General features: G+C 31.2%; 3 protein-coding genes across 3 annotated transcripts; all 3 read right to left on the bottom strand.

Annotated features, from left to right (window-relative positions):
- Positions 1 to 3855: 3855 nt before the first annotated feature.
- LOC108903590 (aldose reductase) lies at positions 3856 to 8942 on the bottom strand. The gene is made up of 5 exons (XM_018705820.1): positions 8761 to 8942; positions 4897 to 5181; positions 4610 to 4804; positions 4194 to 4549; positions 3856 to 4134 (listed from the first exon to the last, which is right to left on the bottom strand). Exons 1-5 carry the CDS (start codon positions 8833 to 8835, stop codon positions 4089 to 4091), a joined length of 957 nt encoding a protein of 318 aa, XP_018561336.1. The 5' UTR covers positions 8836 to 8942; the 3' UTR covers positions 3856 to 4088.
- Positions 8943 to 12558: 3616 nt separating this feature from the next.
- LOC108903579 (alcohol dehydrogenase [NADP(+)]-like) lies at positions 12559 to 15848 on the bottom strand. Its single transcript, XM_018705808.1, has 5 exons — positions 15636 to 15848; positions 13576 to 13860; positions 13256 to 13450; positions 12841 to 13196; positions 12559 to 12784 (listed from the first exon to the last, which is right to left on the bottom strand). Exons 1-5 carry the CDS (start codon positions 15708 to 15710, stop codon positions 12739 to 12741), a joined length of 957 nt encoding a protein of 318 aa, XP_018561324.1. The 5' UTR covers positions 15711 to 15848; the 3' UTR covers positions 12559 to 12738.
- A 3164-nt stretch (positions 15849 to 19012) lies between these two features.
- Positions 19013 to 23845, bottom strand: LOC108903570 (aldose reductase). The gene is made up of 5 exons (XM_018705797.1): positions 23688 to 23845; positions 20773 to 21057; positions 19814 to 20008; positions 19297 to 19652; positions 19013 to 19123 (listed from the first exon to the last, which is right to left on the bottom strand). Exons 1-5 carry the CDS (start codon positions 23757 to 23759, stop codon positions 19078 to 19080), a joined length of 954 nt encoding a protein of 317 aa, XP_018561313.1. The 5' UTR covers positions 23760 to 23845; the 3' UTR covers positions 19013 to 19077.
- Positions 23846 to 25485: the final 1640 nt, after the last annotated feature.

The raw sequence follows: 25485 nt of genomic DNA, 5'->3' as shown, positions 1-25485 counted from the left end.
ATTTATACAGGGTGATTCAGTCAAAATGTCATTAATTTTAACCATGTACTCGGAAGGCCTAATAAAGACAAAAAAACGAAAAAAAAAATTCTGGAACTTTTAAACGATAATCTCTTAACTTCCGCTAATTCGGCACCTTCATATTTTCTGCCGGCGGACCTTTGTGTTCGAACATTGAAGTGAAACAGCGTTGCCACATCAGAACTATATAAAGAATAATAAAATATTCAAATCTACCATTGTTAATCGCTTCTTCCGCATTGCTTTCCCGCAAATTTGGAGATCACCTTATACATATAGAGAGGGGATATTTAGTAAGTATGTAGAATGCAATACAACCCGCAGTTTATTTCGGATTGTTGCGCGAATCGGTCGTAATGGCTAATTTTGCGAATTTTGAATATGCGGTAATGGTGGTTTTATATGGAGAATGTTTACAAAACGCGAATGCCGCTGCAGTAGAATATTGTAGGCGTTTCCCTCATAGACAACATTTTCTGAGTACGCGAATCTTCGTACGAGTTTTTCGTCTTCGCGATACTGGGTCTTTGATACCCCAAGTTAGTTTTTTCAACTTGCTTTCACAAATTTTAAAATCGGTCTCCTACAAAAGTTTTCTATGTCCCATGTCTGGTTATTGAGATATAGGAAGGAAAAGGATAGCATTTTATACCGACCATTATTAAACTATTTTTACTAACCTTTACTAACTATTGAAATACTGTTTTTTTTTTTTATTTAACTTACGTTACAGTCAAATATATCTTAATTGGCGCAAAATGTTAATAATTATTACATAAATTATAAGCAAAGGTTAAGTTGATATTTGAGGTTAATAGATGGTAGAAAGTATGTCTGGTTGCATACATAATTTGAATTAAAAATAGAAGTGTAATGAAGACAACTATTAATAATTTGAAATGGAAACATTATCAAACACATTCCTCTTCTTGTTCTATAATTACAGTTTTATGTCTCATTAATAAAACCTCATGACATGCGTTAACAGCTGGATAGAAACCAACAAATTTTAAGAATTTTCGTTCCATATAATGTTTCCATACGCCAATATAAAGAAAAGGAAATAATTAAAAAAGTAGAAACAGAATTTTTATGTCATTTCTGCCTTTTAAATTCTAATATTCTAAATCATCTACTTTTCTAAATTAAACTATAATTTTTTTTAAGGTTGCAGCTATGTGTTTTGTCCAAATTGTCTTGTATTTTCAGAGAATCTGCCCTAGAATTTATGAAATAATATATATTTAAATCATTAGTCAAAAAATGCAATTGAAATGGAAGTTAATTATATCAACAAAATCGTTAATGACAATGACAAAAAGTAAGGTCCCCAGTATTATACCTTGAGGTACTCCAAATAATATGGCGAGATGCTCTTCTCATTTAAGACCACTTCATTCAACATTCTGATTTCTGGAATGTAAAAAACATCGAAAAAAAATATGAGAAGTTTAAAATGTAAAGTAAGTAAATGGACTACAATTATTTTTATTCCATTTTTGTAGATGTCTCGATTACGTTTATTACTTTCAAAACGTTACTTCACTGCTCTTCTACTGTTTTATGCCAACAAAATTACTTTGAACACTCAACATTTAATTCTTTATCTCTTGGTATACATCAGCGGATGTTTGTGTTTAGCAGCAGGAAATATCTTTGAAGTAATAAAATATATTGGACCCTAAATTTTCTGAACCATTACCGTCGCGTATAAGGTTGAAGGTTAATCGTTCCAGTATTTTTCCACAGGAAAATGAGTCACCGCACTGTAGACTTTTTACGAAGCGTTCTCTTTTGACACGGGATGTTTCAGATGCAGTCTTTTGATATTTACTGAATATTCCAACTTTCCATCCAAGTCATATGAGCGTTTTAAATCTTTGAAATACAATAAAAATGTAGTACCTATGTAGTACAGGAACAGACAAACCACAAAAAATAAGACAATAGTTGTCTAAGACTTTGTTTGTCTTTCTTCGAAAATAACATTCCAGGAATTTCGCCACTGAAACGAAATAATTAAATGGGCCAGTACCGGCTTGGTCAAAAGGGCGAATCATACAAAGCCGTACAATTTTTTTTTGCGGTAGCTACACTGGTGTATTTGTTCGAAATACCTGTTCAATTAAGGCCATAATTATTTGGTTACACTAAAATTAAACACTAAAAATAAACTCTCACTATTGTCAACATTCAGGTTTTTAACGGGTTATTTTGTGGTAAATTAATATTTTTTATGTTGCCATACCTATTTATCATTTCAATTTTTAAGGAAGAAAAAACAATTTGCATAATTGAATTATCATAAAAAATTAGTACTAAACATTATGAAGCTGCACGCAATTGAATATAATTGCCATTAAAATTTTAAAATCTAGACGGAAATTACTATCGATCTAATAAGAGGAAAATTGGACATCTGCTTGTATTTGAAATAATTATGATTTGTTCTTGGCAAACACAATGCACAGGAACAGGGAAATTATGTGTAATTCTCGACTAGTTTTTTAGACACAGAAGAGAGAAGAGATATAATTTGCCTAACGACAAATTATTGATATTACTACAAGATTTCTGTTCGGCAATCAAAGGAGTTACATACAACCTTCACAAGCTGGTATTTTATCGCAAATTATTTTCCTTCGCATTAACCCATGAGCAATAAAATTAAATTACTGGCATAGTTACAATGCATTTGTTTAAGTATATTTGCGTTGCTGTGTCGTACAAAGGAACAATTAAAATACGAGTTAAAAAATGACTAACACTTTTATCTGTATAGTGTTCAGTGTTGTCATAACTGCCGATAATGATAATAATTGTTGGTAGTTTCAATACCTACCTTATAACAAAATAATTGTTTCATTCATAAACATTTTATTATAATTGCTATTACCACTAATAATTATTATTTGCCACTGTTCTATTTCGTAGTTTAACAGGTGAAATATGTTCGTGTTCGTTTTGGCAAAACATAAATTCTGCTCTGTTGGTTGCCTATAGACAATCAATCAAATAATATAGAATTGTGTATACAAATACAGGGTGATTCACAAATGGTGACCAAACCTCGTATTCTTTGGTGAATTTTAAGGGAAATCTTTCCTATAAAGTTTTTATCTAGGACGCTTCGTTAAAAAGAAATATATATATATATATATATTTTTTAATAATTTAAAAACTAGTAAGTAAGTGAAATAATTTGATACATGTATTTATGTAAATATTGTCCAAAATCTGAGGGCCTTTCCTAAAATTTACATGCTCCAGTGGCAGTTAACCTCAATCGGCCAATCTTGTTTTTCCTAATCAACGTTGGCCATTTGTTTTTACCCACCTAGCACCCTGTTGTCATATCTTATCAAGTGGATTAATAGTATGTAGTTCACCTAAACTAGGTCAATGTAAGAGGCCATTAACACAGAGTTTCACACACCAAACCCAGTGTTTAAAAAAATACTAACAGATAGTTTTGGTTAAAAACTTGAAATGTCTAAACAACATTTCAAATCTCAGGTTAGTGATTGTTTTTATTTATTTTTTATTATATAATTTTAAAAAGAGCCATAAATAATTACTTTAAAAATATTGTTTGTATATTTTTACAAAATATTTTCCATTGCAGCAAAAGTTCTGTGAATAGTAAAATTTGAAAATAAAATAGAAAATATACATTCAAATTTAATTTGATACTCACTTTAGGCATATTTAAAAATAACTTTTTACAAATATTTATTAATCCCTTTCATTATTTGAAAATATTTATTTAAACGTTTATCAATAAATAATTATTGTTTTACCTTAAGATTATTTAAATAAAAAAAAACAATAAAACAGATTTATAAAACAAAAATTTTATTAACAGTACAATCAATTTGTCGTATCTATGCGTGAAATAAAAATTATAACAATAAATTTGAATATTGCAAAATTGCAAAATGAAGGCGATGGTGCGTTGCAATTGTTGAGTGGAAATTTCCTAATTGATGGGGTTTTGTTGGGGCAGGAGTCATTCTCTACTACCACTTTTTCCAAACGTGTAGAAGGTGTTGTAGATGTCCAGATACTTAATATTCATCGCGTGAAAAAGGGTGGTCCTTGTGGGAAAAGGCACTGAAAAAAAAATAGTTAACAATTAATTTTAATTGCATTTTAAATTTTAAAAAACTTACTCGTCATATGGACAGATTCTACCATTGCAGTCGAAGCTGTCGAGAAGAGCGATATCCTCAGCAGTCAGATTGAAGTCCCAAATGTCGAAGTTCTGCAAAATCCTGGATTTGGTCACTGATTTGGGAATGGTGATGTTACCCCTCTGCACTTGGTACTTCAGTACGACCTGGGCGGGAGTCTTTTTGTATTTTTTGCCGAGTGCAACGATTTTGGGGTCATCCAACAACTGTGGGTCACCTGGTTTAGCCCATGGCCTGTCAGGGGAACCCAAAGGACTGTAAGCCGTGATGACGATTTTCTTTGAGGTACAGTAGTCGATCAGCTTCTTTTGATTCAAGTAAGGGTGCACTTCAATCTGGAAAGAATTTAGAATTGAGGAACGATGCTCGCATTTTCCGTCAACCCAAATACTTACTTGGTTGGTTGCTGGTGGAATGGTGGAGTTTTGGAGAAGGCGTTCCAACTGCTTCTTGTTAAAGTTGGACACTCCAATGGATTTAGTGAGTCCCTTCTTTTGGACTGCTTCCATGGCCTTCCATGTGTCCAAGTAGTCAACATCGCTGTACGCTGTTGTACCATCTGGGTTGGTTGGGAACAAAGCACCTTCTTCCTAATACAAAAAAAAAACAAAGTGGGTTGAGCAAAATTCTTCCAATCAGGGATAAGTGAACTACTTGTCGTATACAAAATTAAGACTGTTACCTTTAAGGCGAATGGCCAGTGGATCAGATACAGATCCAGGTACTCCAATTGCAAGTTTTTCAGGGTAGTCTTGATGGCAGGTTCGACCAAATCGGGCCTGTGCATGGTGTTCCATAGCTTGCTTGTAATATACAACTCCTCCCTCTTAACAATGCCTTCCTTAAAGACTTCTGATAGGGCCGAACCGATTTCGGGTTCATTTTCGTAGATGTGAGCGCAGTCGATGTGACGGTAGCCGATGCTAATGGCGTATTTGACAGCTTCTTTGACTTCGCCGGGTTTGGACTGAAAAAATTATATTCTTAGACAGATCGATTCGAAAAGGCAAGAAAAACTAAGAACTAATTTGATTTGTCTTCGTACTAAAGGTAGATTATTTAGAATTATTTGACACTTTGAACATCTTTGCTTTGTTTTAATCTAGTTCAAATAAAATCTATATATTTTTAAATATGCTTTCAAAGGAATTGAATAATACACTGTGCAAACAAAAAGAATAAATAAAAACCAAATCGTTTTTCAGCATTTACTATGTACAGTAGTCTGTATCAAAAAATTTACAATATTTTTTCAAAAGTGAGATCGAAAATATAGTTCATGATGTTGAAAAAATAATCCTGTTGAAATTTGGGCTCTTAATATTAATATTAAGAGTTGCATTAACGCGATTTTCTATTTCCTATTTAAATAACGAGGGATTTTTTTTTAATTTGGAATTTTATAACTTGTCTACGGATAGGTGTACTAATAAGACCAAAATTTATTTCTGTAGGGAACTGAACGTGCTATAAAAAAGGTCTCTTATCATTTTATGATAAATCTACTCTTTCAAGATTTTCTACTTTTTCCGTGAAACTAACAAACTTATCGCAAAACGTCAAAGGACCTTTTTTGTAGATCGTTTTATTTCCCTCGAATTATCTCTCACATAGTTTTCGAAATTCTTGAAGAATCTTTAGTTAGATATTTATTAATCCTCATTTCTCAGTAGAATATAATCAAAAACTGAAAATTTGTTTAAAAAATTGAGATTATCAAATTTTAACAGGATTTTTTCGACATCCTGAACTAATGTTCACTTTTGAAATAGTCGTTTTTTGATACAATCTAATGTACAGGGTGTCCCCAAATAGTCTTAACTGTATCAATAACAAACAATTTTTAAGTTAAAGTTGTGGCATTTTCGTAAGAGGTCCTATACGATAAAAAAGTAATTTGTATCATATTTTTATTTCTGAAAAAATAAGCAGACTTTGTCAGAAGCAAAAACAAATATTCCCTGTATAGGTAAAATGTCTTTTTTCAAATAATGTATTAAAAAATTGTGTTAATCACAATAAAAATACATGTCCATGTACAAATTTGACGATAATCAGCCTACTTTGACATTTTTTATTGTAATAAATCACTGGATTTTCTCAATTTACAGAAACGGCATTTATAAAGAATGAAGTAACTAATTAAAAAAAAACAATAAAATTTGGAAAATTTTCAAACTGAACAACTTTAGAAAATTATTATTTTGTTCTTGTCGTGATCTACTCAATTTTTCATAAATAAAGTATGTTACATTTTTATATACTTTAACACAATATAACTTTTTTACAAGAATGACTTTATCATAAAACGAAAAATAAAAAAGTATTCCATCTTTTCAGCTCTGTCCGTGGACACACTGTACTTAAGAAAAGTAATTTTCATACAGAATATATTTTTGGAAAGGCAATGAGAATAGAAAATTAGTGTCGTAAAAATATACAAAGTATTTCGTTAGAAGTAACCTTCAGTGGTATTTCTCCGAAAAAATGAAATTAAGAAAAAAGTACATAGCTCCATTAGATATACAGAAAAGAATCGTATAAATAATATCTCAACATTTTTCTTGATGTTTATTATAAGTAGATCGCCCTTCCTGTACAGTATATGTTCCCATATTAAAATTATGTCTACTATTATGGACAATTAAAGTCGACTGAACCTTTGTGGATAAGTTAACCTTGATGGAATATTTTACTATTATTTATACAAACACTTAGCATAGTGTACATTATTTATTTTTCCGATCTATATAAATCTGCAACAAATAACACTTAACAACAAATTATTATCCGATTAAATTATTATTATTATTATTGCTTCGACTCGAAGGTGCATTTCCACAAAACGAATTACTAAATTATGAAACAACGTAACTGTTATTATTATTTAATTTTTACGTTGCAATATTATCAGGTTGCAATGTTTGAAGGATAAATTAGGTCAGCAAATTTTGAGTGCTAGAGTTGTATAAGTAGCATCATTTTTCAAAGAAGCGGTCTTCCTTCTATATTATTTTGTACGTGTAATTAGTTTTTATACAAGGTGTTACAAATTAATAGGTCAAGCAGTTTCTTTGGACTAAAATAATGGGACTTTCTTATGTCACTTTTCATTTCGGAGCCCCAAATTCAAAATACAAAATTAAAAATTAAAAAATGATGTTTATCGATAACTCCGGTGATTATTTAAAATTTAGCACATATTTTGATCTTACGTCGACACACTTTTTGTGTAAAGCATAGGCGTACTCAAAAAAAAATATAGGAGGTCCATGGGTACTGCGACCCCCCTCTCCTCCGTTCGCGTCATATATTTTAAACCAAAATTACACAAAACGTGTACCGATTTCAAATAAATATATCTACAATCAATAAAAATCATTTTTTAAATTTTAATTTTGACACTATTTTGAAAATGGGGCTGTGAAATGAAAAGTGACAAGAAAAGTTCCATTATTTTAGTCCAAAGAATATGTGGTTAACGGGTTGACCTAGTAGTTTCCAACACCTTATTTACAGGGTGATTCACAAATGGTGACCAAAAACGAAACCTCGTATTCTTTGGTGAATTTTAAGGGGAGGTCTTTCCTGTACAGTTTTTATCTAGGGCGCTTCGTTAAAAAGATACAGGGTGTTAAACTTCAAAAAATATTTTTAATTTTTTAAAATAATTTAAAAACTAGTAAGCGAAATAATTTGATATTGGGCACATGTATTTATGTAAACTTTGTCCAAAATCTGAGGGCTTTTCCTAAAATTTACGTGCTCCAGTGGGTCATCATTTGTGAATCACCTTGTATAAACAACGTTATACAAACATTTATTAAAGTTTCTTTTTTGCATTTGCATTTATATTTAATGTTATATTTCACACTGTAAAATTAAACACACTTCATGTATGACTATGAATTTATCTAAAAAAAAAAGATATCAGAACTCACATTGAATTATTTTTTGCTAAAGTATGTACATACGTAATTTATCATTTTAGGCTGTTATTATTATCTATAGTTAATCCCGAAAATGAGTACCGACACAATATAAATTTGATAAGGCGGTCATTAGAGATATTTTAAAATTGTTGAAAGGTGTAATAAAGATTTGATTTTGATTATATAATACATAATAAATAATTGTTGTTCGATGAGTACTATGTGCATTTTTTCTTATTATTTCTGTGTAACATTATGTTTCATTATACAGGAAACATCTGTTTTCCGATAAAGTTACGTATGCCTCATTCCAGTATTATAGTATCAAAAGGTATAATAAACATTATTTAGCTTAACCCAGTCATAAAAATTTTATTTATTAACGATGTTTTTAATGGGTAAGAAAAAATAGTTGAAGCATGTAATAACAGTGTTTTCATTTGCTTCAAATAAATGTTTGTTTTGGAACAATGACAAATTGTTACTGTACAAAATTTTCGAATGTAAATCACATCAAAATCCAAGGTCAAATTTCCACTAAGCGCTACAGCACGAACCAGAAACGAGCGGCAAAATATTTAAATTTCAAAGTAATTATGACAGAACAAACTTACCTTCCACGTTCCCAAACCGAAAATGGGGAACTTTTGTCCGTTGTTGAAGGTGACGAAGGGTACCTTTGATGCCATTTTAGAAAATCACTGAAACTTGTATCACCAACGAAACTTAATTTGTATATGAACGCAACAGCTCTTTGCAGACTAATTTATTTGATGGCCGTGAGTCTCTCACGCATGACACTGGAGATTTGAACAGGGTCGGACCTGATTGGGCAACACCTTATCAGGAAACTAGATGTGTACCTACCTCTGCTTCTGACAATGATACTGTGTCGGATGATACATTCTATCTATTTCAAAAAGACATAGTTTATATATTTTACGTGAGGAAAAGTTAAATAAACACTGTTTTTCGGATTGTGTGTATTTTGAATGTGCTTTTGATCTAAACGTAAAATTTCTATTTTTTAAGAACTAATTTAAACAGAAACTAACAATATTATATTCTCTATTTTCATATTGTATTATCATTCAGAACATTATTCCGAAAAAATAATAAATAAATTAAAAATGTAACCACATAGCTTAGAAAAAGAAAATTCTAGGTACGCTTATAATTTTACATCTTTTCTGTTTTTTTATTCCCTCGCTGTCCCTCATAAATTCGCAGAAATACGTAGTTACTTCATTTTTATAACAATGAACTGATATTTAATATATTAAAATTTATGTTATATTTCTAAGTACGGTCCTGACTTTACATGTTAAATATTCGTTCTGCAAAGGGATAAATATTATATGAGAGAAATAGCACGTCATTTAGTAATTTATTTGCACTGTACTTTCCTTATATTAATTTTTTATAAATCCTTTTTAGGGGTACTCCGGAAATTTAAAAAAATGCTTTTCTGATTAGATATAGAAGTTAAAGTATATAATGCTTACAGATTTGTGCTGTTCTAAACAAGTACATTATTAGATAACATTTTGATTATAATTATTAGCCGAGAGGAATTTAACCCATCATTACACAACATGTGAAATGTTATTTGTTATACTATGAATACAGTTCTGAAAATATTGCTAATTTCAGCACAAGTCTTTTGGATGGTTTGTGAAAACAAATATTTACTAAATCATGCAGCTGGATTTCGAATACAATAAAATATACCAAAGTACATATGTACTGTTCTATGAACAAGTTTTTGAGATGGTTTTCTTCATGGTACTATATGCTTTGTTTATCATCAGCTACTGATAAATCTATTGGGACGTAATTTGCAATAGTACGTCACGTGAACATTCCATACAATGACTGTTTGTACCGGTAGAGTAAAATATACAGGACCGTTTTTTTCCGTTAGCACAAATAATAAATGCTTTCCAAAATACTATTTTCAGTTAAAATGTATTTGCTAGACATACTTGATTTTAAAATCGCCTCTCCAAATTTAATAATAATAAAAACTACTACACTTAAAGTATCTTAGCATTCTTTTAAAGATAAATGTGAACAAACAATTTTTATCTTCCACAACTATTTGTGTTTATTATGCAAGTTTCACCAGTTCGACTTCAAACGAAATAGTCTTTAATTCTAACTATTTTGATCATAGTCTATCTAAAATAAATATATAATAAATGTTTATGCAGCGGTTTTGAAAATTTCGTTCTCTCAGACATTATGATATATCTTTTTTATTTAAAAAACTTATTCATATTGTCTTAATTTCAGTCAGATCTTAAAAAACTTAGACATAATAGACCAGTAAGTGAAATTTGTAATACATGTAAATCAAAAGGTAATTCGTTTCAGATTGAAACTTGCTTTAATCGTTAGTTTAGACAAAAAGAAATAATATTTCCTAAAAAGTATCGGTTTAAAACAGCAAGATCATTGTTTAAACAATGATTATAATGTAAAAATGATCAAAAATGGAGTTTTTTAGCTGTATTAATAATTATTAATTAATTTAATTTTTTTTCGCATTTTTTCGAGAAATAATTATTGACAATGGTATAAACAATTTTCTTAAAAAACAATATTTTTATGTAAAAAAAATCAAGAAATTACATTTTTGATGTACCTATAAAGTTTATTTTAATGAGAATCGAGTTTTTGGATGTAATATGCATAATAGTATTATTCTTTAACATTAAATTACATATTATATTTTAAAACAAGTAAGTAAATTAAAAGACTCTATAACTGTATTTTATTTAAAAATATATGCCACCGCTACTAGAGCATCTAAATTTTAGAAAAAGGCCTCAGATTTTGGACAATCTTTACATAAATACATGTGCCCAATTTCAAACTATTTCACTTACTAGTTTTTAAATTATTTAAAAAAATTAAAATTATTTTTTTTAAGTTTAACACCCTATATCTTGTTAATGAAGCGTCCTAGATAAAAACTTTATACGAAAGACCCCTTAAAATTCACCAAAGAATACGTGGTTTCATTTTTGGTCACCGTTTGTGAATCTCTCTGTATAGGAGCTATCTTTTGAGACATATCACAACGTCGTGGAAACTTTTTTACCTGTTTCGAGGTTTTCATACCCCGCCACTAGTGTAACCTCAAATAATGCTCGCTCTAAAAGCCAGCGCAAGCTACAGTATGCACTGTTGCCAAATCTAATCTGTTTTATTCTTATTCAATTTTTTTATCTGTGAAGCATAAATTTAACAATGAGGACACAAAAACACGCCGTACCAAAAAACTGATACTTCACGCAGCATCTTTTCGTAAACCGATAAACTGAAAACTAAAACAAGTATAATAAAATCAAGCGGTGACATATCGGGTCATTCTCGTTTCGCGTAATAAACGCTGATCTTTTGTTTTTGACTGCCTAGTGCCCTATTGTTGCATTTCATCAGGCGTATTAATACTATGTAGTTCACCTAAAAACTACGTCTATGTAAGAGGTCATTAACACCGAAATTCACAAACTAAACACAGTGTTTAAAAAGATAGTTATAACTATACAGGGTGTCTCACCACGAACTCCATCGATGGATATCGGGGAAAATATTTTCAAGGTCATCGTACTTCCGGTTATACCGGTAATCGATACCAACTTTCTTATTTTAAATTAAACCCCCTATATATTATTGCATTCTTGGAACGAGCATTTATGTTTAAGTTGAAAACATATAGCACACTCCATACTTAGGATTGACCGTTTCCGAGATATTTTGATTTTTAGGCAAATTTAGTTTTCTGAATTTCATATTCGATCCTTTTTCTTTGGCCACCTTCTATAAAAACTGGAAATTTTTCATGTCAAATCCGATAAATTAGATCTTCCTCTACAAAATATTCAATTCGCACAAAAAAAATAAACCTGTGTTTCCGGAAAAACTAAATTTTGCTGACAGACTAAATTTTTACCTAAAAATCAAAATATCTCGGAAACGGTCAATCCTAAGTATGGAGTGTGCCATATGTGTTCAACTTAAAAATAAATGCTCTTTCCAGAAATGCAATATTATACAGGGGGTTCCATTTAAAATAAGAAAGTTAGTATCGACTTTAAGTATAACGGGAAGTACTATGACCTTGAAAATATTTTATCTTGGTAGGCTCCACGGCCCGTATCACACCAACACAATTTAAAAAAGCGGTTTCGCAGATATCCATCAATGGAGTTCGTGGAGACTTTGTTAAATAATTTTTTACAAATATTTTTTTCATTGGTTAAATATTTGGAAATATTTACGCATTATTAAACATATAATTGTTGTTTTACCTTAAGATTATCCAAATAAAAGAAACATAATAAAGCGTAGATTTATAAAACAAAAAATTTATTAACAGTACACAGTACAATCAATTTGTTGAATTTATGCGTGAAACATAAATTATAACAATAAATTTGAATATTGCAAAATGAAGGCGAAAGTGCGTTGCAAATGTTGAGTGGAAGTTTCCTAATTGATGGCTTTTTTTTTGTTGGGGTAGAAGTCATTCTCTACTACCACTTTTTCCAAACGTGCAGAAGGTGGTGTAGTTGTTCAGATATTTAATATTCATCGCGTGAAAACGGATGGTCTTTATGGGAAAAGGCCCTGGAAAAATGAACAATAAATTATTTTACTTACGTTACATTTAAAAAAAAACTTACTCGTCAGCTGGGCAGATTCTACCATTGCAGTCGAAGCTGTCGAGAAGAGCGATATCCTCAGCAGTCAGATTGAAGTCCCAAATGTCGAAGTTCTCCAAAATCCTGGATTTGGTCACTGATTTGGGAATGGTGATGTTACCCCTTTGCACTTGGTACTTCAGTACGACCTGGGCGGGAGTCTTTTTGTATTTCTTTCCGAGTGCAATGATTTTGGGATCATCCAACAACAATGGATCATCTGGTTTAGCCCATGGCCTGTCTGGGGATCCCAGAGGACTGTAGGCCGTGATGACGATGTTCTTTGACTTGCAGAACTCTATCAACCTCTTTTGGTTCAAGTACGGATGCACTTCAATCTGCAAAGAAATAGAATTGTAAAACAATGCTGGCATTTACCATCAACTCAAAGACTTGCCTGGTTGGTTGCTGGTGGAATAGTGGCGATTTGGAGAACACGTTCCAACTGCTTCTTGTTAAAGTTGGACACTCCAATGGACTTGGTGAGTCCCTTCTTTTGGACCTCTTCCATGGCTTTCCATGTGTCTACGTAGTCAACATCGCTGTATGTCGGTGACCCATCTGGGTTGGTTGGGAACAGTGGTCCATCTTCCTAAAAACGGTGGGATGTTAAGATAATTTTTTCCGATGATACAGAATTGTACTAATTGTTTGGGAATTCGCGTGTGTCAACTGAAGAAATTGGCACCAAGTTCAATATACGAAATTATGATTTACCTTTAAGGCGTAGGGCCAATGAATCAGATACAGGTCCAGGTAGTTTAACTGCAGGTTTTTCAGGGTGGTCTTGAGTGCAGGTTCGACCAAATCAGGCCTGTGCATGGTGTTCCATAGCTTGCTAGTAATGTACAACTCTTCCCTCTTAACAATGCCTTCGTTCAAGACTTCTGCAAAGGCTAAACCGATTTCGGGTTCATTCTCGTAGATGTGAGCGCAGTCGATGTGACGGTAGCCGACGCTAATGGCATATTTGACTGCTGCTTTGACTTCGCCTGGTTTAGACTGTAAAGAAAAAGTTCTTAGACAAATGTATTCAAAAAGAAAACAGTACACTAAATGATTCGTCTTCGTACTAAAAGTAGACTATTTATAATTTTTGGACAGTTCGTACATTTTCACTTTATTTTAAAGCTAATTCGAATAAATTCAATTTTTTTTCTAATAATTCTATCAAATGAAGTCAAACTAATAAGTTTTTTCTTAATTCACATTTTCGTCAAAATGCCACAATTTTTTTTTCTAATAAAAAGAGACTTTTCAGCGTGTATTTTTATAATTTTTTGTTAAACAGCAAGATTTTGAAGTTGAAGAGGCAAAACGTTTTTATTCTTCATATCACGGAAAAAAGTCTTTTAAAAATTCTGCTTCTGTGTTCAAATGTAGTTTTAAGTGGATTAACATGGTTTGAATATGGTAATTGATTCGTTTTCCAGTATTTAATATGTATCTATGGGGTGTTCCCAAACTGTGTTCACTGTATCAGCAAAAAATTTTTTTTTTATAAAATTTTGGCATTTTAAAAAACGGTCCTGTATGATAAAAAAGTAAATTGTAGCTTTTTTTCATTACTGAAAAAATACTTATATAAAATTGAATTAAGGAAATTTATTCACAATAAAAATGTATGTATTTTTATAAATTTAAAGACGATTGACCCACTCTGATATTTTTTGTTGTAATAAATCACTGAAAATCACAACAAAATTCGAAAAATTAAAGTAAACAGTGTTTTCAAATTTGGAATACTTACATACTTTAATTCAGAACATCTTTTTTTAATGTACAAAAAAGTCACTTTATTTATATCGAAAATATTTTTTTTGTTATTGTGAAAACCTACTTAATATTTCATAAATGGGAGAGTTGACAATTGTGGTTATGTAGGTACTTTATACAGGGTGTTTGTAAATAAGTGTGAAATATATTAGGGGGTGGTTGCCGAAGTTATTTTGTGAAAAAAGGTTCATATAAACGTAAGTCGAAATATGCTTCCGAGATACAGTGTTTAAATTTAAATTTTTTATTTTTATTAATTATTTCAAAGAGTTTTAAATATATTGACTTGAAATTTGATGGTTGTTTGTTGTCTAGAAATATTGACAGCAACCTACTAGATAATGTATCAACAGAAATTAAAAATACACAACTTGCAATAAAATGTTTTATTTTTTTCTTCAAAAACGGTGCATCCTACCAAAAAAATTGAAGAGGCCAATTTTATTCAGAACTGACGACGGATTTCTAAAAATATATCAAAACGGGAAAAAGTCAGTGGCGTGCCATTTTTTTATTAAAAAGGTTGTGGCATTCTCGCACGAACGTCACTGGTGCAAGTAGAAATATTCGGATCACCCCAATATATGTACATTTATCGCTCCAAAGTGTTTTTCAAATTTCGAGTCAATGTCTTTAAAACTCTTATTAAAATAATTATTAAAAATAAATAAAAAAATAAAATTTAAACACTCGGAAACGAAGCATATTTCGACCTACGTTTATATGAACTTTTTTTAAAAAATAACTTCGGCAACCGCCCCTAAAATATTTCGCACTTATTTACAAACACCCTGTATATGTTGACACACACAAAACTTAAAAAAGAAATATTTATTAATGGTGTTTTTAATGGGAAAGAAAAAATAGTTGAAATATTTAATATTTTCATTCATTTTATATATTTTTCTAAATTTGTGTTTGAACAGAGAACAAAAATGGGCGGCAAAATATTCAAATTCTGCCGCAAAATTTCAAAATTATTATGAGAGAACAAAACTTACTTTCCACGTCCCCAAACCAAAGATGGGAAACTTTTGTCCGTTGTTGAAGGTGATGAAGGGTACCTTCGACGTCATTTTCGAAAATCACAGAAACTTGTAACACCAACAGAACTTAATTTGTATATGAACGCCACAACTGATTGCGAATTAATTTATTTGATGGCCGTGAGGCATGATACTGGAGATTTGAACAAGGGTCAAACCTGATTACGCAATGTCTTATCAGGAAAGTAGATGTGTACCTCTGCTTCTGATACCGTTTTTCAACTTGTATTCGAAAAAGATAAATATGTAGTTCATACAATTTTAAATCACGAAAAGTCAAATGAACGTTTTTCGAATTGTGTTTTTGATTTAATCAAAAAATACATGTTTTTTAAGAACGAAATCTGAACAGAAACTAAAAAAATATTGTCCTAGTATATTGTAAGTAGCTCACATTCTAAATATTTGTTCAGCAAAGGGATAAGTATGATGTGAAAGAAACAGCAGTAATCAAGTCACTTTGTTTGAACCCTTTGTTAACTGTTGTTTCTGAATAGACATATAAGTTAAAGTAATATAATGTTTACAGATTTGTGTAGTTCTAAACAAGTACATTATATTATGAGATAATATTTTGATTATAATTGTTAGCCGAGATAAATTTAATCCGTTTTTGCGCAACTTGTAAATTACTATTATTTTTTACTGCGTTCTAAAAATATTGTTAATATCAGTACAAATCTTTTGGATGGTTTGTAAAAACAAATATTTGCAAAATTATATGGAGCTGGATTGCCAATACAATAAAATATACGTAAGTATATGTATACAGGTTAGGAAAGTCCCCAAGGTTCATCGGCCGTTACGTGAGAGCGATAAAGTAAGTCTTAGAAATCCGTGCGATAGACAAGGATAGTTACATTGAAGACGTTTCATAATCTGAATAGTTCTAACCAGAAACGGGCGGTGCCTATTCAGATTATGAAACGTCTTCACTATAGCCATCCTTGACTATCGCACGGATTTCTATGACTTACTTTATCGCTCTCATGTAATGGCCGATGAACCATGGGGACTTTCCAATCCTGTATGTACTGCTCTATGAAAAAGTTTTTGTGACGGTTATTTCCATGGTGCTAAGAATGGTTGTTTATAATCAACGATCTATAAATTTATTGGGACATAATTTTCAACACTAATTGTACTTTTCCATGCGGGAGAGTTACTTAAATGTGAGTCAAGTGAATCATTCCGTTCAATGGCAGTTTATTCGATTAATATATTAAAGTATACAGGTCCGTTCTTTTTCTGTTCGCACAAATAAAAACAGCTTTCTATAATACTATTTTTGGTCAAGTCAACTATTTTCAGTTTTAAAATGTTTTTGCATGACATACTTGAATTTAAACTCGTCATTCTGATAAATTTAATAGTAATAAATAATACACTTAAAGTATCTTAGCATTCCTTCAAAAATAAATGTTAACAAATTCTTATCTTCCACAATTATTTGTTTTTGTTATGTAATTTTCGTTCGAGTTCGAGTTCAAATGAAATAATGTTTAATCCTAACTCTTTTGATTATATTTTATCTAAGATAAATATATAATAATTGTTTATGTAGTGGTTGTGAAGATTTCATTCACTACGAAATTTCTATATATATATATATATATATATTTTGATTTAAAAAACGTATTTATATTTTTCACTTTCCAAATATTAACAGAAATATTTTTTGTTTGCAGATTAGTTTTGTATTAAGCAGACAAATCCGGATGAAAAATTAAATTGGCAAAAATATAAATTTGTTTTAATGTAATTTAAGTCACATAGATCTTAAAACATAACTAGATGGCTTTGTAGTTTACCGACTTTCGTAGTGATTTTTGATATCTTTATTTGATCTTCATACCTTCAAATTATGAATGAAGTAATTTTATTTTATTTTTTTCAATTGAACGAATTTTTATCCGTATTACCAAAGCATGATTTCTTATTTAACTATTTTTATTCAAATATTACTTTGCAAACAAGCACCGTAATAATTATTTAGTAAACATAACAAGTTTATCTAAATCCTCAATTATTTTTGTCAAATAAATTAGAAGTGATAATAGTGTTCGCGAACTTGAACTTTTTAATAATAGAATGCGACACGCAGATTGTTTGCTTAACTTTTATCGGCCTAACAAAGTGCAAGTTGTCTAAACGTATTTCAACTGCAATGACACACCAATTCTGTCCTTTTTAAATATACATATTTCTATAAATATAATTTTTCATTAGCCTAATATTTTTCTACAAATCACTTTTTTTATGCTCTCTTACTGTTTATGTGCTATAATTAAGTTAACTACTGGAAAAAAGCTAAAATTATCCAAGCTGCACAACTAAATGCTACCAAAATAGCTTTCATAGAGATGCGAAGGTAGCAATCATTGTAAATGTTTTACGAGTCGTAAACTATTAAACACATCACTCAAAAGAGACATGTTTACATTACGAAACGAGGTATATTAAACATCTGATAACACCATCAATGTTTTAGTAATAACATTCTGCTTTGTTATTATATTGGAAGCACCATAGTCGTGTACTATATTGTTTACATAAAAAAAAGATAGAAAACATTATTTTAACTATTATTTAATTAACATATTGTGTTTTCTGTCATTAAAATTGTCTTCATATTTTACTGACCGATCACATTATAACTAGCGACAGCGTGGCCACTGTTTATAGAAACTTGATGATCCTACTAGACTGTAGAATATTTGTATGGTATGCAACTGTACCTGTGACTGTACCATAGTACCATGTTTTTTTGGGTTATGTCGTGACCTATCTACTTGTCGCCGCCAATTACAGACTTAATGTCTTTTCATACTTACTGAAACCGGGTAGCCTGCAGTTACTACCGATTGGGTCAAACGAATGCTAAAACACACTTAAAAATAATCGTTCTTCGTTAACTCTATGGTGTTGCCGACTACCCAGTTCTGGCAAGTGTGAAAGTGCCTTTACAACGCACTTCGTTAACCCGATCTAGTAATCTTTATCTCCTTGTTGTTCGCGGGCTAAGTTAGGATCCGCTATCAGAATCCTTAGGCTTTGATTATGTTTTCGGTTCTTGTGGTTGTAAGGGCGTCTAAGGAGCGGATCCGCCCCCACAGAGTGTAGCCCGAGAAGAACAAGGGTAGGTTAGATATTCCGAACTAAAGACAATTAAATGTATTTTACGGCAGCAATTTGGCACATATATAACAGTATGGGCTTTGAAAGTCTTAAAACCACGGCTTTTTATGAATATTAGTCCGACTAAAGGGAAGTTTGTTATTAGAGGTACATAATAGTTTTGTTATTTTTTTTTTGAGAAATAATATGTAATCTTTATTTAAGTAATACTTGCTTGTACAAATATATTTTTTATTTACGTATTAAAAACAGATAAGGTCTAGTATTCGTCTTTCTCAAATGGATGGTGGGGGTGTCCCAAACCTCTGAAAAAAAAAAATATATATTAGTAGACCATTTTTGCAAGATATTTTTTCAACTTTGCTAATAATTATTGCATTCAAGCAGGTTTTATTTTGATGCCTGTTCATATACTATTTTTATGACTAGCTTCGTATTTATTTTTTGCATAATCTGAGCCATATCCAGAACTACTTACGCTGTCAACGGGCAAAGCCTTCCATTGCAATCGAAGGTATCCAAGTAGGCGATATCCTCCTTGCTCAAATTAAAGTCGAAGATCTCGAAGTTCTGTTGGATCCTAGACTTAGTCACGGATTTGGGGATGGTGACAACGCCGCGATCTAGCTGATACCTCAGTAGTATCTGTGCGGGACTCTTCTTGTACTTTGTGGCCAATTGCTGCAATTTTGGATCGTCCATGAGTTGAGGGTCGCCAGGTTTGGCCCAGGGGCGATCGGGAGACCCTAGGGGACTGTACGCTGTTACGACGATGCCCTTTGACCAGCAGAAGTCGATAAGCTTCCTCTGGTTGAGATATGGGTGACATTCGACCTGCGTAAAATTAGAATTTTGTGTAGTAGATGTTTGGAGAGTTGTCTAATATCAAGGAATATTTATAGCTTGTTTCACATATTTCTCAATGTACAAATACTATGACTTAGTAGTTTGTGGGTGGGTAGGGGCCGTATATTAAAATTCTTATACTTATATACCTGGTTGATCACTGGTTTGATAGTAGCCACGCTAAGGATCCTTTCCAATTGTTTTTTATTGAAATTTGAAACTCCGATGGATTTTGTAAGGCCTTTCTTCACTAATTCCTCCATAGCTTTCCATGTGTCTACGTAGTCGACATGACTGAATTGCATTTTGCCATTTGCGTCAAACGGGAAATTTTCCCCATCTTCCTACAGAAGGAAAAAATCTGATATCAAAGAGGTTCAATCAGATCAATTTTTTTTCAAATATTTGTTGAAAAAATGTTAATCAGTTTGAAATTATATTTATCTTCCAAAGTGCTTCTCTAGAATGTTATCAAGCGTTATCCATCACAACTGACGCAATTACTAATTTGTTGTTTAAGTGCTGCTCTTCAAAATTAAATAAAAAAGCAGTTTATATTTTTGTACTTAATAGGGTTCACTTAAAAGAGATAAAGCTTTTCTGATATTCGTGTTTTAAGTTGCTCGATAAAATTAACAATATGATAGTTTAATAATTACAAAATGTTTTAAATATAGTGGATGACCACCTAGTTCTCCTAATTTAAGCTTACTGAATTTTTTTTAATATTCTTTATGAGGAAATTTTGTTTAAAAAAAATACGAGAGAGATAGAGAGCTAATAACAGAAAATATGTTTTTTAAAAACAAATTTAGTAAAAAGGGCAAAATGGTTAGCTGGAAAATCAGTTCCTTTCAGTTGTTTTAGAAAAAAAAAATGAATTTGAATTAGCTTTAATACAGTAAAAAATACGAGAACTAAGAATTTTTTAACTTTCAACCAAGTTTCCATTGCCTTAACAAAATATATTGCGGACGACTATTTTTTTTACTCAAATGAAACTTACTGGATTTTTTAGAGCCTATTTAACTAATACTTGCAACAAAATTTGCTGTGAGAGTCATAGAAGTGCCTCAATTTTTTTTGTTTTATTCGACTTTTCAGTTACCTTGTACGCAACTGGCCAGTGGATGAGATACAAGTTCAAATAGTCCAAACCCAAATCGTTCAGGGTTATCCTGATGTTCTTCTCCACGAGGTCTGGTCTGTGGTAAGTGTTCCATAGCTTACTGGTGACGAAGACGTCCTCTCTCTTGATGACTCCCTCGGCAAATTTAGCCTTCAAAGCGGCGCCGACTTCTTTCTCGTTGCCGTATGCGTAGGCGCAATCAATATGGCGGTAGCCGATGTCGATGGCGTTTTTGACGGCCTCCTCCACCTCGCCTGGTTTAGACTAAAAAGGTAAGTGGATTAGAAAATATCTCATAACAATTTGGTATTGGAGAAATTAATTTCTTGTGAACTAAAAAGGAGTTCATGGGAAGTGAACTAAGTATTGTGGAGTTAAAAATAAGATCACTGGAAGGAAAGGTACTACCACAACATGTTTTATTTATTTAGTCATCTCAATTATTCATCTCGATTTCTTTTAATCTTTTGTCACAACTTACAAATTAATTCACTCTTTTTTAAATCAAGCTCAACTTTTTGCAATTCCAATTCAGTTTGTTGGAAATAAAACAAGAGTTTAGTGGTTTGGGATTGGTTAGGGAACGATTAGAACAAATTTTATTTTACTTTAAGGTTAAAATCCCACGTCCGTTGGTTTATATTTCATTTCGACTGTTTGTTATGAGCAAATCTGAATCAGAGAATCATTTAATCGTGATTACCAAATCATAGCCGAATCTATGTCTCAACTGATCCAGTTTCTGCGCAAACGATCAATCTGTGGTTTCTGTTCTGTAGTCACAATGCGGAATCGTGGCATGATTTCGAGTATCTTCGGTTCGGCGCATGCGCAAAATTACGTTTGATATTTAACGAAGGTGAGTTTTCAATTATTATTTGTGGATATTATATTCAGAGTTGCATTAACCGTGTCCAAAAAATAAGGTCAATTAATTATTTACAATTCGCGTATATTATGAAAGCATACAATTGTTTTTCTAGGTTGGTAGTACTGTCCTTGATATCTATGCAGAGTTTCAAGTCAATATATTCAATTGCTGCAGAGCTACTCGTATTTTTGTAAACATACGAAAGTGACATTATCGATTTTCACTATGTCTGATTTTGTTGAGCAAAGATTTTTGTTTGGGGAATGAATATTCTGCCGCGAAAACGTTGAGGATGTTACTGAAGGCCTTTAGTACCGTACACCGTGCACATCGTTCCACAACCACCCTATTCACCTGATTTCGCACCGAGTGACTTTTAGCTATTCCCTAAACTCAAAAGACTATAGACACCGTTAAGACTCGCTCGAGGAAATAAAAGCCGAAAGCATTGATTTGGAAGCATAAATAAAGATTTTTACTTTTTAAACAAATTCACCTTATATTTTAGATAACGGGTTATACTTCCTCTGTATACATACATACTAACACTTTATGACACAAATTATCATTAACAGTTTTACACTAATGTTTTTTTATGAAAAATTTGTGTGTATTATTTGTTCTAAGAAATATTTTTCTGTTATTTTAACGTAATTAAATAACTGTTTGAAAAAAAATATATGAACATTTTCTGTTCCCATATTTTATCGGTCGAAACTAATACTAAACCTTATGAATATGTATGTTGCGTCCGTGACTGAGCGGTTAGCTTTTTAAAAAAAAAAACTTTATTTCTTGCAAATTTGCACTATTTTTTACATTTTGGGAGATTTACTTTAACTTTTGAATTTTTTGTATTTAAATAACTAAGGTTTAACTAATTTATTGACACAAAATACTGCAACAATGCTACATCAAACTAAGGGGTACTGTCGTGAGCAAAACTGATACTAAGGTGTTTTTGCTTTGTTACAAGGGCTTTTTATAAGTTCATTTAGTCTTAAGTCAGCAAAAGCTGATGAGATGCAATTAAGTTTCTTAGAAGTCCTTGGTAACTTGACAATACTTCTTTGTTCTAGTGCTTATCTTTATACAATACAATGTTCCATCCTTACTTGAAATTATTCCGAAATGAACACAGTTGAATGTTCATGTAACATGTATTATGAGCTAAAATATCAACACAAGTTTTGTATAAAAATTATTTTGTAAAACTAGGATAAAAAGCAGATACAGTTCTATTGCCAGTTTATATTTTTCGCGCGAAACGTAGTTCTCTGCCTGACAACTAGTTGCGCTGCTATCGCCTTGTTTCTAGTTTGCGCCGCTTTTCCTAGATGTCCTCTAGAGACATACACGAGGGACTAAATATAATCGGGAGTTTTAAATTGAACATCCTGTATGTTCCGTAAATATTACCTCATGTTTTTTAAGACAGTGTGAATAGATTTACAAATAGTTGAATTTTATTTTTTACAAAATTGAGTTTAGAGAGCAAAATTACCACATTTTTTATTACTGTAATCCTGATGATCTTAAAGATGAAAAATAATTTTCAACCTTCGAAATATAACGTCATTAACTGAAGTTAAAGTGGGAGGCTTACGTTCAATGTTGATAAAAGTTAAAAATAACGACCAGTAGCAGTTTGATTGTGATAACAGTGGAAACATTTGGTTTATACCCAGAGACTTACATAATTGATTACATATTTAATTCATGTAAAGCACTTTAACCGTATCGAAATATATACATGCTTTTTCTCCAATTCTACGTATTGTTGTACTTTGGCAATTATTTGTCTCTTTAAAATAACAGTCTTAACTTTTAAAATATTTATCTGAGAACAAAATCTACGTTTCGACTCTTGTGCTACAACAAATCACGTAACGCCACTGCTGTTAATTAGAATTTAACCTTGAACAATACTAAAGCTTTTCATAATAACAAATTAACTCTAATTTTACCATAGCAGGTAACACAATCCTAACAACGTTAGTAAATATGTATGTAGGTAACTTACCTTCCATGTGCCGAGCCCAAAGGCCGGAATCTCCAGCCCATTGTTCAGCTTGATTCTGGGGACTTTCGCCATTTTTACAATATTCGATGGGTACCGCCGATTAACTGGCTTATTTCAATATATCACTCTGATTTATAAGATATATATCAGTACCAATTTACTCGTACTCTTGTCGCTTATCTAGTTCATTACATGTTCATTTAATACAATTTTAATTAAATCGGGGAATATCTACAGATAAATATTAACTTAACCTTATGTGTGTGTGCCGCTATGTTTCAATGTCAACAGTGTTTGTTTACTCGCTTGTAGTTTGTTTGGGATCGAACACGTAGCTGCCATTCTTTGCTGCAACCTATGTAGATAATTTTTTAAATTGTATAGACCAAGGCCTACCTGTAAATCTGGGAAATTGAACGAGAATAGGTCTGTTAGACGCTTCAACGAAAAATTATAACGAGCAGTGGCGTAACAGGGGTCAAAAATACTAGAAAAAAAAAATAGGAACTAATTTTATTTTTAAGACTAACGATTCAATTTCTATAAATAATGTGTAAAGGCTTTCTTCGATAAGTAAAAAAGGTCTGATTTTAATTTCTCCATCGAGCAAAATATTTCCGATTATGGTTTAACAGAGAATGTGTTTAATTTGAATTTGTGTTGATTTGTTATAATTATGCTTATTTTATTCAGTTTGTTTATCTGAGTGTCAGGGCCCCTAACAAACAAACTGATAGCGTGCATGCGTCTATTTATCGTCGTAAGATAGTGGATTTAATTCCACAGTTGGTTGTTTTGTGCTATTTATGTCAAATGATTATTTTTAAAAGGAAATCATGAGGGAAAATCATGTGCAACTCGATCAAATTTTTCAATTAAGATGAGTATGAACTTTGGCTAATAATCTCTCTTTTAAAACTTCTAATTTCTAAGCGTTACTTTTTGCACTGGTTTTCTTTTAACTGAATATCATCAGATTGTGTATAATTTTTTTAGAAGAATTATGCAATATTTTGGTCAACATTTCACTGTACAGGGTAAATCCTAAAAGTGTCCAGTGAAAGACAATTTATTATTAACATAATAAGTAAAAAAACAATCAAGTTCAATAATTTTTTTAATAAATTCTAGGCATATATTTAGAAAAAGTCTCAATTTCTATTTTACTGCACTCCGCAAAAAAATTAGAGGCAGAAAGATTTCTAATTTTTTTTAGTGATTTTTGAAAGACTGCAACTTCGTGAATAATGGTCGTATCTAGAAAAAAAAAGAAGCATCTTGAAGCTTGAGGATTCTAGTTTTGAAATCTTGAGATGAATAATTTTTTTGAGCATCAATCTCAGCGCAATCAAAAGAAATAATGCAAGGCAAAAATTTTACAATTCTTTTTTTTTTTCAAAACTGCCCTTGGGCTCAGAAAATCTTTTCTGGCTTAATCAATGCCATGGTCATTTAGCCTGATTCATCAGCTTCATTTTGGTATTTTTTTATTTTATGTACGATTATTTCTCATTGAGATGACATAAAAAAATTTTAAACAATTTTGAAAAATTTAATATCCACTTGATTTTTTTAAATTTTGAAAAAATCAAATTTTTCTTTTTTTAATTAAAAAAAAATTCTCGACATTTGAAATACTTATTCAAAATAAACTTGTAAAAAAAGACGTATACAAATTTTTAAAAATTTGAAAAAATTTGATATTTTTTCACTTGATTTTATTTAAATTTTGAAAAAATCAAATTTTCAACTTTTTTTAATTTAAAAAGAATTTTTTTTCTCGACATTTAAAATATTC

Source organism: Anoplophora glabripennis, unplaced genomic scaffold (assembly GCF_000390285.2).
Source record: "Anoplophora glabripennis isolate ALB-LARVAE unplaced genomic scaffold, Agla_2.0 scaffold10, whole genome shotgun sequence".
NCBI classification, from domain to species: domain Eukaryota; kingdom Metazoa; phylum Arthropoda; class Insecta; order Coleoptera; family Cerambycidae; genus Anoplophora; species Anoplophora glabripennis.
The sequence above is the reverse complement of the archived record's forward strand: the minus strand, read 5'-3'. Positions and strand labels throughout refer to the sequence as shown.